A 16,585-nucleotide genomic window follows, 5' to 3' on the forward strand; every position below is an offset into this window, starting at 1 on the left:
GCAGCCTGCGCTCCAGATAAATCCATGCTTTTAGTAGACGCAGCCATCTTTATGACGCAATGGCGCACGTTATGCAAATCTACTTTTTTGGTAATTGATTACACTGACTGGTCACCCCAGCCCTACTGAACAAAGGGGACTATTGTTTCCTGGCCAAGTTTTTTCCATTTTGTACCTTTTTTATATCTTGTGTATTATATGAGTGTAACATGAGCCAAAATCAATGGTAGTAAAGTCTCTTTGTGATGGTAAATGTATATATGTTGATACGTGTGAAAGCCTTACACCATAAAACCCAAAATGCAGTTTAGAGTACTGTTTAAAATTTAAGTAAGGTAAGCTTCAAGAATATCGAAGTATATGAGGTCACCACCTACCTCACCCATTCCACGGGACTCCAATGCAAGAGCTTGAAAACCATAATTCATCTCATCCACAGTCCGTACCTGCATATAATGAAAACCTTTAATTGCACATGTATTTTTTGCAAGTTTTGGTATAAAGAACATCTCTGATGAACAGAACTACAGTCCCTACATCACAGCCATTGACAACATGTAGTTTAAAAATCAACTCTCCAGCCAATGTCAATGTGCAAACATATGAAGCAAAATGGGTGATACATGGCAACATAATTGAAGTGCTGTTACTGTTAACCGGAAGAGCTCCAAGAGCACCTGAATTGTGAAGCAATAGACCACACAAGTTTACAGAATTCCCACTGTTCTGGAGAACATAGTCTGGTCAGATAAGACCAAAATTTAACTCTTTGGACACACCATGCTTGGAGGTCAAAAGGCACCACACCATACCAACAGTGAAGCACCTGACCTGAATCCAATGGAAAATCTATGGAAGGAACTACAGCTCAGAGTTCATAGAAGAGTGTTTGTGTGGAGGAATGGGCAAAGCAAAAAAAATGCAACTAGCTTCTCCATACAGGAAGCACCTTTAGAAATATATTTACTTAGAACATTGGTAACATGTTCAATACTCATTTCACCCGCTGTGTATATACACAGTTGTGTTCATAAGTATACACAGCCTGGCAGAATTTGTGACTGTGATATTTTTTCAGAGAATAGTAATGACAATACCACATAGATTTAAATGGCTACTAAAGGTAACCATCCTCACCCGTGATCTGATTGTCTGCAAGTAAATCTGTGTGTGTGTGTGTAAAGACCAAAAAAATTATTTAAGGATCTGCAGAAGATAAATGCAACTTTATATCATAATTGAGATAGTTCCTTAATGAAAATGGAGTTTTCTATCCTGTCACTTATGTCTTCCCAAGTCATGTTTTTTTGTTTGTTTATTTGTTTGCTACGAAGTAAAAGAGTATTCCACAACAAATTCCTAGCAACAGTCAAACTTGGTGATGACTGCTGCTACATGGCTTGAATGACTGGTGAAAGACTAATTCCTACATACAGGACCTAGAATTTTTTTCCAATCATTTATAATAAATATATATGAAAAAAATAACTCAGTTATTACAGACAACTGCCCACAACTAGCCCACAACTAGGTTAAAACAGTTTGCATACTCATTAATTTGTCAAGTTGTGCACATTAAATCACCACTTATGTTTAAAAATTAAGATTTCCACTTATGGCATTTGACCAATGCTGTTATTGTGACTTACACTTGAGTCTTGTTACATTGTTGTAGCAAATGTAGCATAAAGAGTAGAGATAGAAGGATTGACTGACCATGTATAGTTATCGGACGATTTTCAGACCAAACATACAATCAGTCATAATTTAGAGGTGAAGAGAAGGAGGAGACTGCTGCACCACCACACGGAAACAGGATATTGCAGGAGATTATTAATGCAGTCCAAGTCCGAAGATGAAGAGGAACACCATCATCATGGATACAGCTAGAAGAAAGCGATGGAGTAGTATTTGAACTAAAGTCCTGTCTGGCCCACTGGCATGGTGGAGCAAAACTACTGCTACCCTAAATTGGCATTTGCAGTCAAACATTGCCTTTCACATTTTGGCCACTTCAACACCCTCTGAGCACAATGCGAATAGGAAGCTCCCGTTCCCCACTTCTAGTTTCCTTGGCACACAAATACAGAGGCTATAGGCCTATAGTCAAATTACTCTTGCCATTTATTAACTTTAAAAAATAGTTTAAACATGTGCTATGTCGCTATTATAACAGCTCTAATTTGTTCATTTTTACAGTGTGTTTTTGTATACAAAGTCATTCATATATTTTTTAATTAACACTGTTCAAATTAACACATCAAATTTTTAAGATGTCAGATTGTGATTGAGCTGGCAAAGGCACGCTCAACCACACGCCTGTATAGAAGCTGCTGAAAATTTCCTCAGCCTTCTAATAACACAGTTGCTGCTAGGACTTAATGATTTGGAGTGTGTTGTAAGATGAGGTGAGATCCTCACTGATGTAAATGCCAAGGAATTGGAAGTTCTGCACTGCTGCTTACCTGTCTTGCAGACTGGCTAACTAAATAACTTTCTAGTACAAACAAGCAAAGCCAAGGCCTGTCTGCAGTGTAAAACACTGTCCCTGCATGGTGAAACAAACATCAAAGTAAATTCTATACTCAGTGTGTGTGTCTGTCTGACTTGATCCTGTAGCTACAGAGAGGGGTCGGCTTACCGGTACTCTGATTTTTACTCTGACCCAATGGCTATTAGTTCCGATTGCCAACTTGGGATAGCACAGCTACTTGAGGCAGTTCAGAAAAGCCACATTCAAGGCAGGGGAAATAAATAAATAAAAAAGGCACAGACGGGGAAGTCCTCCCGGCACGCCATAAAAAAATGCCATGATTCAAAACAAGTCCCTAGTAGTCACAGGTAAGTGAGGTCATCTGAGCTCTTTTGTTGTCTGCATTAAAAGGCCGAATGTTGTCCTGACACCAGGTCAACAGATCTGCCACCTCCCTGTACAGCAATGGTCAGCCACAGCCCTGCGGTTCCCAATTCTGACTGGGATCGGCCTGTTAGGGAATTCAGTTACAAAGGTAGGATGCCAGGCGAAAAGTGAGAAACTTTTCTGAAAGTTTGTCGGATGACTGTGTTAAATGCTGCGCTATAGTTGTGGAACAGCAATCTGACACAGATGTCCTTGCCCCATAGGTGTGAATGGCAGTGCTGACTGCATCGTCAGTGGACTGGTCTCTGGTGGAATAGGGTTCAAAGTGTTCAGAATAGTCTCTTGGATGTGTGTCATAACTATCCTTTTAAAGCACTTTATCAAGACTGTAGTGAGTGCAACAGAACGGTAGTCATTCGGGCAGGTCACTATGCTCTTCTTTGGGGAGGGCACAATGGTGATGAGAATAAAAGCTTCCGTGAGCAACAGACTGAATATGTCTGAAATATGTCAGCCATCTCTAAAGAGCAATTCCTGAGAGTGTCCTGTGTGCCTGTGGATGTTGTTTGGGACTGCTGACATCCGTGGATTTATGAAGTTTTATGCACAATGACAACAGTGGCCAAAACACCTCTCTGTTGGTTGGCAGTGAGGACGTTGTGTTGCAGTCCTTGCCACAAGAGTTAAGAGTCTGCGGTAGTATCCCTCTAGCCTCAGTCGTTATTGTCTCTTGGCATCTCTGATAGATCTACAAAGGTAATGTATTGGCAATAGAACAGGGCTCTCTGAAGCAGATTATCATGAACCTATTGGCACTGTGTCTAATGTCGATGACTGAGCTGTGTAGCAGTGGAATCTCTGGAATGATGGTGCTCCATCCAATACTTCTGGTATGAGTTGGGGTGGTGATCATGGTGATCAGTGCTTGTATGAGCATGCGTGTAGCATATTCTAACAGAAATTTTGTACAATGTGTTATTTTGACTCATGTCTGTGTTCACTCTAACAAACATTGGTTATAGTTTTGTGTTCAGATGTGTGTGCATTACTAAAGTTGTGCGAGTGTGCATCACAGTGGAGACACTGTCTTTCTCTTGTATGTAAATATCTGTTTCGTGTGTGCGTATAAATATAATTGTGCTTTAATGCATGCGTGTGTTAGATGGAACTACCTTCTGAAATCTGATTTGCCGATGGTGATCATGTATTTTTTGAATATGACATTAGAGAATATTAATACAGGACAGCGCAAAGTTTTTTTTTTGCTTGTTATTGTGCCACCTAGTGATGTAGTTCCACCAAACTTTGAAATCATCTACAAACCACCTATGTTACATGCAATTAGTCTAAGCACTTCTGAGTTAGAGATGTATATGCACGATTTTTGTAATGTGAGCTTGAAATGTGTGAGATACTCAAATTCTTAGTGGGCGGAGCTATGTGTTTTTTTTAAGCTATTTTGTATGGCATGAGACAAGTAATTAAGGGGAAAAAGAAATTTGTCCATATATTACATGGACTGGAGATATGGACCTTAAAGTCTGACGCCTCATTACTGCACCACCATCAGGTCAATCAGGCTGAGCTGAAGTGCTTGAGAAGCAGGGGGGACTACTATCTGTTGACCAAGTTTCATGTCTGTACAACTTACGGTTTGGTCTGGGCACAGCCACAAGCTGTGATGTCTTGGCTCCAAGTACGTATTAGGCCATGATGGTCCTTTTTGTCAGTATGTGTGTCATCCATGTCTGAGACAAAAGCCACATTATGTGTAGTTCGTGTATATGAAGCATTTAAAACTTTGGTCCTGGTATTCTTAAGCAGTCAGTGTGGAGTTAGTAGGGGAGGACAGGGTAGATGCATTTCTGGACACCTTCTAATGAATACATTCAGTTACTGAAAGTTGCAACCATCGTGCAAATGTACACACAGCTTGTCCAGTCCCTGTAGAGATCTATAGCCAATAATAATCTGGCAATTTGGAGCAGATAATTATTAACCTATTGGCACCATGTCTAAACCAAACATGTAGAGGGGTATAAAGCCCCCAAGCATTGAGCTGTGGAACAGTGGAACTGCGTTCCATGGAATGATGATGCTCCGTCCAGTACTTTTGGGCTGAATTGGGTGGTGGTCAATTAATAATGCTGACATTCACTGTTTAAATGAACACGTGAAAAATATCTGTACTGAAGATGGCATATGTATGTATCCTAATACAGGTAAAGCATTTAACATGAAAATATGTTTTTATACTACTTAATTCATTTATACGATTCCAACTGTAGCACCTCCCAGATGTGATTTTTTGGCACACTATGTCAAAGTCTCCAATCTTGGAATCTAGATTAATTGATTGTTGTTTGTTTATTGTTGTGGATAGCCATTACTAAAAAAGTTTTTGTATTTATTTTTAGATCATTACTTCCACTACTTCTACTAATTCAACACCAATGTTAGGACAATAGGATGTAAATTGGAGGACTAGTTTGAAATGTGTTTTTTTTCTTCAAACAATTCACATTGCTGTTAAAAAAAAGGGTAAATATTAATAAATTATTTGCATACGTATCAAGTTTTGTGGTGATCAGCCGACTGTCACATCATTGATGTTGGGAAAAAAAATCGGAAAACCTTTGGTTGCATTACAGTTTTTTGCTGGTTATAGCGCCACCTAGCAATGCCGTTCCTTCAAACTTTATAATCAACTATCATCTTTGGGGTACATGAAAATTCAGTTAGTGTTCAAAAAACTGTGAGATTTTGCATATTATGCAAATTATCTCTAAATTTATCTGGGCAGAATTTTGTGTCTACACCATAGAGTGTAGGAGATATGGACCTTGAAGTTTGACGCGTTGCTATAGAATCACAATCAAGCCAATTGGGCTTAGTACCAGCTGAGGGACTGCTATCTACTGACCAAGTTTCATGTCTGTACGACTCACAGTTTGGTCTGGAAACTTTGTTTTATCTGAGAAAAAGAATAATTAGGAAAAAGAAAGAGAAGAAGAAAAACCCTAACAAAAGCAATAGGATTCCCACAACTTCGATGCTTGGACTTCTAAATATGGGTTATCGTGGGGTGGTGATCATTGCCCCAATACTTTTGTCTATATATTTAATCTTATATTTATACTAACAAAGGCAACAGCGATCCCACCGCACAGAAAACTGGAAAACTTCCTGAAGAGGGGTGCCATAAAACACACAAAAATACCATGATACAAATTGTCATACTGCCCAGCCATACTTAGCCATTATACTGTAAAAGTATTTAAACTAGTAGTAGTAGTAGTAATAATAGTACTAATTACGAGAATCCTTTATGTATCACAATAAGTCAAAATGCTCAATTAACCGTGATATTGATTTGAGGTCATGTCACCCAGCACTAGTGATAAATGTTTTTAAAAGTCAACAGAATGTTTTGTAAGATTCTGCAATGTGGAGATGTTTCACAGTGGAAGTAAGAACTCTTTATTATAACCACTGGGTCCTATTTAACAATATCTTTCTAGGAATTTTACATTTGTTCTGTTTAAAAGTCCAAACAAAGAGAAGTCTATATCGGATTCACAACTGTGTTTTTAAACTGCAGAATTGTTAGCAACTATGCCTCAAATGACAAATGTCAGTAATCAACTGAATACTTTGAATATATATATATAGTATAAATACTGTTGAAAAGTAGGATACTTTTACTGTAGTATAAGTTACAAGACTAACACATCTTGCCTACATGGAACAGCTGCATTATGTTTATTTATTTAAAAACAATAAATAATAAATAATAAAAACAGGGTCAGATTAGTTTCGCCCTATACTCTTAGCATAAGGGTACTGGTTTAGGACATCCCAAGTAATGACAGATTAAAAATCTAGACAATTATGGGGAAAACAGCGGTTTAAGAGTGGCTTGTAAAGCTCAACCATTAGTCCGTAACCATTAAAGGCACGTCATCACGATTTATTTGTGTAAAGGGCTTAGTATACGGCAGGCTAATGTTTGTTTCCAAAGTAAAATCTATGACCTGGTTTCAAATCAACTACATCCATTTCCCAATCCACTACAGATGCGATTATTAATAAGACTTATCTAGCAATGTGGGCTGTACTGAATTTAGCGGTCAGCCCAGCCTTTTTTTTCTAAAGGACTTTACTCACATATTTGTAGAATGTGTAAAAGTAATGTGCCTCATGGAGGAAGCAGAGTAAAGACACCACTAGGGCTGCCATGATTACTTGCCGTAGTCAAAAACGTTTTTTAGGTGTCTAAAACTCTAAACACAAATAACAAATGCTTTTACTCATTACTACTATGTAGTTTCTCCATGAGGTCATTCCTCCCTAAACACAATTAACCAGATACTTCTCTCCATGCTAGATAAGCAGCCCTTTTCTGTTGTGTTTTCACACTGCAGTTTCTCTCTCAGCTTTTTCTCTCTGCTCAGAGTTCAATGTTTTAAATGTGGTAGATTCCACAAGTAAAGCACATCTTAAGAGACATTGCACAGAACGTTACCGAAACCCTGCACAATGATAACGCCTGGAAAGGTTAATGCTGCCTCCAGCCTCACCCTCAATTGTTATTGACAATCATACTGACTTTCGGTGATCAGTATCAGCCCCATAAACATTGATCAGTCCATCTTTACACAAAACTACTAATTCCAGCAGGTCATTGTTTATTTAACCAAAATGAAGCCAAATGGAAAGGCCATGTGTGAAAAACTAAAAAGTACTCCCCATTAATCTAGAAGAAGAAGAACCACTGTTAGCAGCAATAACAAAGTAAGTGTTTTCTGTGTGACACCAGTCTCTCACATCATTCTGGTGGAATGTGAGATGCAGCTCTTGGGTCTCTGAGCATTGCACAGTCTGACCTTGGGATGAATTTGCTGGGATGTCCACTTCAGGGAAGATTAATAAATGTTTTCACTTTGAAAGTTTGTAACTTTATTCTTTGGAAATGACCATATAACTCATAACAGATTGATGTGCAGCAAGACTCGCTTCTCCAAGACTGTGGCTTATGTGTTTGCTCCTTGGCATTGTGTTCACACACAACAGAATGCTCCAGATCAGCAAACTGCCAAAACTTCTGCTTTTATATATATGTGGTCACTTGATGTTGATCAATTAATCAAGTCCATTTGATTAGCAGCACCTGGCTTCTACATACCATCCTAATTTCTATGGGAGCCTTAAGTGTGCTATGGGAGCCTTAAGCCAGAATCGTGTTATTTTTTCACACAGTGCTTCTGCATTCTGGCCTAGTTTTCGTTAAATAAATAATGACAAGGTGAAATCTGTGGTGTGTTGATCAGCTATAGTTGTATAGGCATAGGATTCATTGTTTAGTTTTACAATCCACACTTTGTCAAGGATTTTTTTTTGGGCAATAAAAATAATACCTGGTCAACATGGCTCCCATCACCAGTGGGCCAGCGGTGTTTGTTTGGAATGCAGCCTCCTAACTGCTCCCCAGGCTGTCTCTGAAAGAAATAACCCACAGTGGCATCATCTTGGGAGCGACCACTGAGAGGAGGCTGTGGGGTGCCAGAATTTGGGTTAGCTACCCGATCCATGCCTGACAGAGGGTGTGCTTCTCCAGTGCCCTGCCCTGCTCCCCCAACTACAGCAAGGGAATTTCCTGAATGAGCTCTGACACCTCCAGTCTCTGGTGCACCATTTGTGTGCAGCATCCCCCCTCGTGTCTCCTGCCAGGCCACTTCATTCATACCTAGGATGCTGCATGGAATACTCATTCCACGAGGAAACCTGGGGATAGCAGTAAGATCCAAAAGAAAGGATGAATTAGTAACAAATACATCCTATAGACTATATCAAGCAGAGTTGGCATATACAATTGTTAGTCCAAAGAAATTGACCATTTAAGACTTTCAATATTTCACAGTAATTAAGAAACATTCCAAAAGCTCTCTATCCTACAATAGTACACATTTTAACCCTCTTTCCTTTCCAATAACAGCAAAACAGCTACAGCCGTTTTGGGGCCATGATAAACTCTGGGTTTCTTTTTCGTAGTGAGGACAGTGTTCGATGTTAAAAGTAAAGATCAAAAAGCACATTTTCGATATAATTAACAACTGTCCCACTATTGCAAATATTAGTCAAATCACAAGACACCTCAAATCAACGCATAATGCAATACAAAAGGTATCGCAGCTAACACTACGATGGATTTGTAAATATTTACTGCTATCTAGTAAAATATTATTGTAAATAAACACGTTTTGTGTGACAAATACATAGCTAATAATAACTAAATAATAACTAAATGTTAGCCGACGTTAGACAAGTAACGTAAAGCTAGCTAACTTGTTTTATCGGTGGTTAGCAAGTGACCGAAAATATCCACTTCAACAACAAATTAGTTACAGCAAAAATTTATAACACGTGGCTGGGTCGTGAAAATTGTTAAGAACTTAGTGCCTAGCTTACATCAAACTAGATAAGCCAACCTAGCTACACCAAAGCTATTAGCTAGCGCAAGCTATAGCAAATTTATTTAACTATTAGCTAGCTAGCTAAATGAACGGAACAATCTGCACTGACAGCTAGCTATCTAGTAACACGGGGAAACACTCATAGCAATACGACAAGAAAATAATAATCTAGTTGTAGAATTGTGTTAATGAGTAGATATATTCGTTTAGAACTACTGTGCAAAATACAGTGCATTGTAGCTAGCTAGCTAGCCTTTAGCCTCGTATCGGCTATGACTTAAACGGTTAGCTAGATGGCTAGCTAGCTAGCTGAGCACTAGCATTGCAAGGGAAATCGGGGAAAATTATCCCAATAATACATTTAGGAAGGTCTGCTACAGTATCCAAATGGAATTGGACCTTGAGAAAAAAAAATATGCACACAACATTAAACATACTTGGACTAAGAATCGCTTTTGTAAATGACAATGTTTACTCTTATAACTCGGTAAGACAACAAGCTAGCAATATAGCTAGCTAGCACAAATTAAGCTGCTTTGTGTAGAATATCATAGGCCTCTTACCGTTAAAAGTTGAAGAGTAAACGAAGACTGATATCGAACTTCACAACAGTCGGTGCACTATTAAACAGTAATTATCCACACATTGAGAAACAAAGTGCATCGTTCAAGACCGTGCGATCAACATTAACTTAACACCATCGCTGCTGGGTCACAAGGCGCTTACTAACAACATGGCCCCCTCCAAGTTCTAAACAGAGGGGCCTTGCCCACTAAACAAAAGAGGGAATATCCAACGACAACGGCAACTATCCCTGTTGAAATCACATATATAAGTCCGCAATTTAGTGAACATTAGATGTACGTACGTGTTGTCTACAGTATTGAAGTATTACATGACGCGCTAAAATGTAGATATAGTATTGTATTTTTCGTATAGGTTTAAACGTAAAATAGCTGTTCGGAACCGTTTATTTGTAGACAGGGTGTATGCATTGAATGCAATGACATGAGTGTTGGCCCTCCTAGTCACCATCCTCTCCACAATTCCTTTTATCACTCTGGAAATATGTCCAGGTTGGTATGCTAAGTAAGCAGTCATTGATCACAGATGATGACTGGTGGTGGTGCTGATGTTGAGGTAACACTTTTTTTTTATATATATAATTTGTTGTAGTTGTAGAGTTTATCCATGTGATCTATGGGTCGGTAAAGTTCGAATGATATTCAATTCATATCACATTCACATCATATTCAGCGTACCTCACAAACAACGTCCTAAAATCTCTCAAATTACACTAAATAGTGGAGAGCAGAGGTATAACTACGATCATTGGATTTTGTCTCAATCCCTGATCTTTCCATTTCGTCTGGTACATTTTAATTAGAACAGCCGGAATCGCTGCAGGAGGCGCCGAAGACGGCAAAGGACTGTCTAAAAACGTGAGGGCATCTTCACGTGAAGGCATCATTGGTGTTAGTTATGAAGACATGAAGACTTGAAGCCTACGGAACACCAGAGATGATATAAAATCAATTTCAGTTTCACCATGTTTACAATGATAATCCTTTTTACACAGCCCTTATTTCAGTACAATATAATATTTGGGACGTTTGGCTTCACAGGTGTTTATGATTACTCAGGTTTGCTCTATTGTATGCCTGGCATTAGGCATGTGCCTATAGGTTCATGATGATCTGCTAAGAGAGCCCTATTCTATTGCCAATACTTTGCTACAGGAACTAGATAAGCTGTGTGGGCGCATCTGTGTCAGCAAGGGGTGCAACCTAAAGTACCTGAATTAATTCCTTAGAAAAGATTCCCACAAACATTCGGACATATTGTATATTTTTGCCGTCTTTATAGGCACGTTAATTATTAAGCACACAAACAATAAATGGTAAAGTATCTGCATGTTTATTAAACCCACAAGAAATGCAGGCTCGTGTCCTTGTTTTTATTTATTTGTTAGACTTGGGCTAATCATTTAAACATTTGCCACCTGCTGTTCAGTAGCTAACTCCAGTGGTACTAGTCATTTCCAGTGGCAGTAGTCATTTAGACCACAGGCACCTGCCATTCAGTAGAGGCAATAGCCTTGTGTTGTTTTTGTGATGTGTTAGAAAACAAATGTTGCACATGCTTCTCATTAAGGCTGTTAGTATTGATAATGTTCATTATATTATAGAAAACTATAGGTGTAGAAATTCCTAAATGGCATTATGTGTAAAGAATACACTATGATACAAAAGTATTAAGATTGCATTTAAAATGCAGAAGTAATTTCTGCTTGTTATTAGTATATTAGTAGTATATTAGTATATTGATCTTGCAGAAGAGTCTGTTAACATGAATATTACATGATATTGCAGTCAGCGTCAGTGCACTACTAAACTACTACACCACCCAAATAATACCAACTCTGTGGTGGTCCTGTGGGGCCCTGCACTGCATCCTGCCAGCTAAGAAGATTGCCGGCACCTCTCTTAACTCTCTACATCACCTACACAGCACCCACCTCATTCTACACAGCTACACAGCTTCTTCAGCCTGCTGCCATCAGGCTGTCTCCAGGCACAAAACACACAAACTCAATACTAAACTCTGCATCATCAAGAACGGGTTATGCACACATCACTTTAAGAGTCTACAAGCTACAAATTTGCACTACTGTTTATATTTGCACCGACCATACCCATATTTTTAATCTGCTGCATATGTCACTCTACTTTTTATGTCATTTCAGGGACCTCTATACATATACTTTTGTTTATACACCTTAATACATTGCTGCATATGCCACTTTAAAAGTGTGATGTTTATTGTTGCAACATGGGTCTGAGAGTAATGCAGTTTCAATCCTGTGCATGTCCTGTTCATATCACAGTTTTGACAATAAAGCTGACTTTGACATTGTTTTTCCTTGATCCAATATTTTTGTGATGAGTTGGGGAGCTGTGGATGAGATGGGGTGGTGATCATTCAACATCCTGACCTCAGTAACACTCTTGTGAAACTATTAGAAGCCTATCATTCTACAGTAAGAAAAAGTATTCACAAGTGGAAAAAATTACCAGTTGTCTATCTTCCCAGGAGTGGATGTTCCAGCAAATTGACCCCAAGGTCAGACTGTTAAATACTTAGAGAAAAAAAGCTACATCTCAGATGCTACAGACCTTAGTTAGCATGTTAAATGTCCCAATTATCACCAATCATTACAGTACAATTAAAAAGACTAAAAAAGTATGGTTTGTGTGGAAGAGTTGCCTGGAGAAAATCTCTTCTTTCAAAAATGAACATGGCAGCATGGCTTAAGTTTACAACATTGGATCTGATCAAACCACAAGACTTCTGGAACAATGTTATTTGGACAGATGACACAAAAGTGCATTGCAAGCCAAACACAGCATAGTAGCACAAAAACCTCATACCTCATAACTGTCAAGCACAATGGTGGAAAGGTGATGATTTGTCTTGTCTTGCAGTCACAGGGCCCTTGCAGTCATCAGTCACTAGAATCTATTCTTGTACATCTGAGGTTGTATTTATTTAATGATATTGGATTTACCTGAAGATATATGTAATGAATATGAAATATGAAATTGTATCTTTTTGAGTAAGAAGGATTTGATTTTTTTTATATATTTTAATATAATTTGTACATTGGCCTAGATTCACAGTCATCAAACTGTACTTCCATCAATTAATTAATAAACTATCAACTGCCATGTTGCTCTTTAAAAACAATTACCTTTCCATCCAGAATAAAAAACTATACGAGAAACCTTTACAACCCCAAAAACTCAACAGCACTTTTAAGAGTCTATTTGTCTGTCTGACTGTCAATATGTATGTCTGCCTAACCTGTTATACCTACTTATGGAATTATAATGAATACATGTTAACACCCCATCACTGAACTGGCACTGTAATTTTTTTTTTTTCACTTAGTAGCTTTTAATCAGGAAGCTCTTTAGATGCTTCTGAAGCCCACTCCAGTTCTTCAGGTCCTTTCCGACTTCATCATGCAACTTCACATGTCATTTATGTGGTGTCCCATGGTGGAAAGCTCAGATAAAATAGACACAACATAAAAGAATAACAAGCGTTACTGTGGACGTACATGATGTTTAAAGGTGTAATGTCTCCCTCTGCTGGCCTCAGTGGGGAGCTCTGAGTAATAATCTAATGGCAGAGCTTAAGAGCAAAAAATTGTGCCTTGAGTACAAATATCCAAAAGAGGAAAGTTGCAGAGGGTATCTAAAGAGGTGAGTGATCTTTTGAATGTAAACAGAGATAAATGGTCCTGTTTTCCTGATGTGTGCAGTCTCCACTTAAAAAAAAAGGTCAAATGCATTTACTACCTGCTGGAGGATGCATGCAAAGTAAAAAACTATTTAGTTTGAGAATGAGATCTTTGTCACATTAAGGCCCAACCCTAACCTTATGTGAACACATCCTAGGCTCAATTTGCTAATGTTTGGGACACCAAATACACTGATGAGCTAAAATATCATAACCACAAGCCTATTATGCTGTTAATCCTTTGCCAACAGGATATCTTACTATGGTATCTGGCTCATTAGCTGCAAATTCCCTTATGATGCAAGTCCTTTAAAATTGGACTACCAATTGGATAATACTACTGCCATGAAGGGGGGCGAGGGTTTCCCAGCAGAACATTGCCCAGAGCATTACACTCCCTCCTCTAGCTTATCTTCTTTACACAGTGTATACTTGTGCCATCACCTCCCCAGGGTGCACACGTGCCCAGCAATTCACATGATGAAACACAGCAGTCAGATCAGGCAACCCTCATCTATTGTTCTAAAGTCCAATTCTGATTCCTATTGTGTAAGGGCACTCTGACTGGTCTGTGACTATATGCACTAGTGTGCAATGCGCTGTGTGTGTGTGTGACTTGTAACCATCATTAAATATTTTTGTACCATTTTAGAGATGTCCCTGCCCATTTCCTGTCCATTTCAGCATGCCAACTGTAAAAACATGTAATTTGTTATTTTGTTCAGAATTTTACGTTAACTATGTACCTACAGTTAGCAAGTAATTGAAGGCAGCAAATAACATAGCAAGTATCATTTTTATGTCACAGTTAGACAGCCAGCCAAACTCTGTGCACATGACACTGGAGTCAGGGAATAGCCTTTAGCTCCTTCATTTATTGCAGACTTAGCGGAAATGTGTCACAAGTAGGGTTGCAATATTCTGGGAATTTTCAAAGTTGGGACATTTACCATGGCAATTAATGGGAATTAACAGGTTATAATGGGAATAAAATGTGAATATTCAAAGCTAAAGGGGAGAAACTTACATATAGTTAAATTATAATGACGCATAATCTTAAATAAAATAATTAGATATATTACCAAAACTGTTGAATAGCAAGGCTGCTCCTCAATCCCAGGCACATGGCGCATGTACCACATGTACAGTATATGTCCAGATGATTTCTAAAAACCTGACACTCACCACTAGCTTGTGAGACACTTTATTTGATTTGATGTTAACAATAATTAATGAGTATTAGTTCTTGGTTACAGAAACCCATTGAGGCTAAATATATAGGTAGCTGGCTTATGCTGGCCTTGGTAAGATGGCTTCTTGCTAGCTTGCTAGCCCTGGTCTGAAATAAAATTGCTCATTAAGCTTTTCTAATTTACCAGATAGCAACTATGAGATAACACCATGATTTAATAGTTGCTTAAATGTTTCATTTCTATTACTGTCAGTACATTCAAAATATTACTGATCAAAATATTACTTGATAAATCCTATCATGTATCAGTGCATAGGCATTAAAATTATACTGATTTAAGAATGCATCAGTGGTACTTATGTGTTATAAATATATATTAAACAGATTACACATTGTTTCAAAAGAACAAATTGTTCATGTTTGTTGCATTGCAAAAACCCTATTCATATTATTGTACAGAAGTGTCACAAAGGGACTTTTTAATGGCATATTCCTGGCCAGAGATAAGGAGGCATCCTTTTTGTTGCTCAAGTGCAACAAAAAACCAAACATGTAAATGTTCCCTGTAATTTTCTTTTTATTGATCTTTCAGGTGCCTTGGTCTACTTAATTTAATTCGGTTTTGTTGTGGCTCCTCCGAATGGCTGAAAGAGAATTCCAAGGAGTCCCACTCAAATGTTTCTTTTTTTGTTTGCATGTGGCTTGCAAGTACAGTCTAGCCAGAAGGTCTGTACACCATTTTCATGTAAGTTCTTTACAATCTTCTACAATAATGAGTTTTTTTTCTGGATTAACTATAATCGCAAGCCACATTTACATAGGTGTCTATTGGGAGGCTATTAGACATTTGTGCTAATTAATTAAAAATCAAAATTCAGGTTTAGACAATTGTGCTAATTTATTAAACATCTAAATTCATGTTATTGTCATGCTGGCTAGGCGAGACAAGGGAACACTCGCAGGGACAGAGCAATGCAGGGAAACAGTCTTTAATGACAAAACAAAACGAGGCAGCAAAGTACAGGGTCCAATAAACAGAAACAGAAAACAAACAGGTGACAACTGAAATGGGGCTTAACCTGGAAAACCACCTGAGGCTGGAAAGTAGTCCGGGAGCAAAGCGAGAGGGGACAAATCAAACGGGGGGAGAAAGGCTAGAACGCAAAAGAACCAATGAAACTAGCAAACAAAAGCCTCACCCCAAAACCGCGCTCGTCAGGCGCTGATGAACTTACTCGACTAGGGTGCAAGGGAACCGGACGCCAAATCTCCCTGGCGACCAACCGGTGAACCAGACAGTGAACTCCTGAACGTGAAACCGCTCCGATAGAGCATATACTACTTGAACTCGTAGACCTCCCTAGAAGTCTCCAGAACGTGAAGCCAACAGGGCTGACAGTCATATTTATTAAACAAGTGTGCACACCCTTATGACACCCTAAGGTGAACTAAGGTGCATTTTGTTTTCACTAATACTGATGTTTCTACAACTGAATTAGAGTCCACCTGTGGTAATTTCAATTGATTGGACATGATTGGGGATTGCCAACACCTGCCTATATAAGGTCCCACAGTTGACAGTTTTTCAGGGAAGACGGGCCTTGGCCAGGAAGGTGAGAAGAAACCAGAGGGTCACTCTGAAAGAGCTCCTGTGTATCCTTGTGGAGATGGGACCTTTCAGAAGATCAACCATCCAGGCAGCACTCCACAAATCATGCCTTTATGTTAGAGTGGCCAGACGGAAGCCACTCATTA

General features: G+C 38.7%; 1 protein-coding gene across 12 annotated transcripts in view; it reads right to left on the bottom strand.

Moving 5' to 3' along the window:
• pum2 (pumilio RNA-binding family member 2) overlaps nt 1-10,329 on the bottom strand; it is a 77,203-nt gene extending 66,874 nt beyond the window's left edge. For 3 of the 12 annotated variants that reach the window (XR_011979715.1, XR_011979716.1, XM_072679854.1), the window contains exons 1-3: nt 9,897-10,328; nt 8,278-8,644; nt 378-446 (exon numbers count right to left, since the gene is read on the bottom strand). Coding sequence is in view for 8 of the 12 variants with exons in the window: in XM_072679854.1 (XP_072535955.1) it covers nt 378-446; nt 8,278-8,631 (423 nt within the window). In the remaining 4 variants the exon portion in view is untranslated. Of the gene's footprint in view, nt 1-377; nt 447-1,716; nt 1,817-8,277; nt 8,645-9,896 lie in introns of those variants that run through there. The other 9 variants (XR_011979712.1, XR_011979713.1, XM_072679821.1 and 6 more) reach the window with 6 other exon arrangements.
• Nucleotides 10,330-16,585: the final 6,256 nt, after the last annotated feature.

Source organism: Salminus brasiliensis, chromosome 1 (assembly GCF_030463535.1).
Source record: "Salminus brasiliensis chromosome 1, fSalBra1.hap2, whole genome shotgun sequence".
NCBI lineage: Eukaryota > Metazoa > Chordata > Actinopteri > Characiformes > Bryconidae > Salminus > Salminus brasiliensis.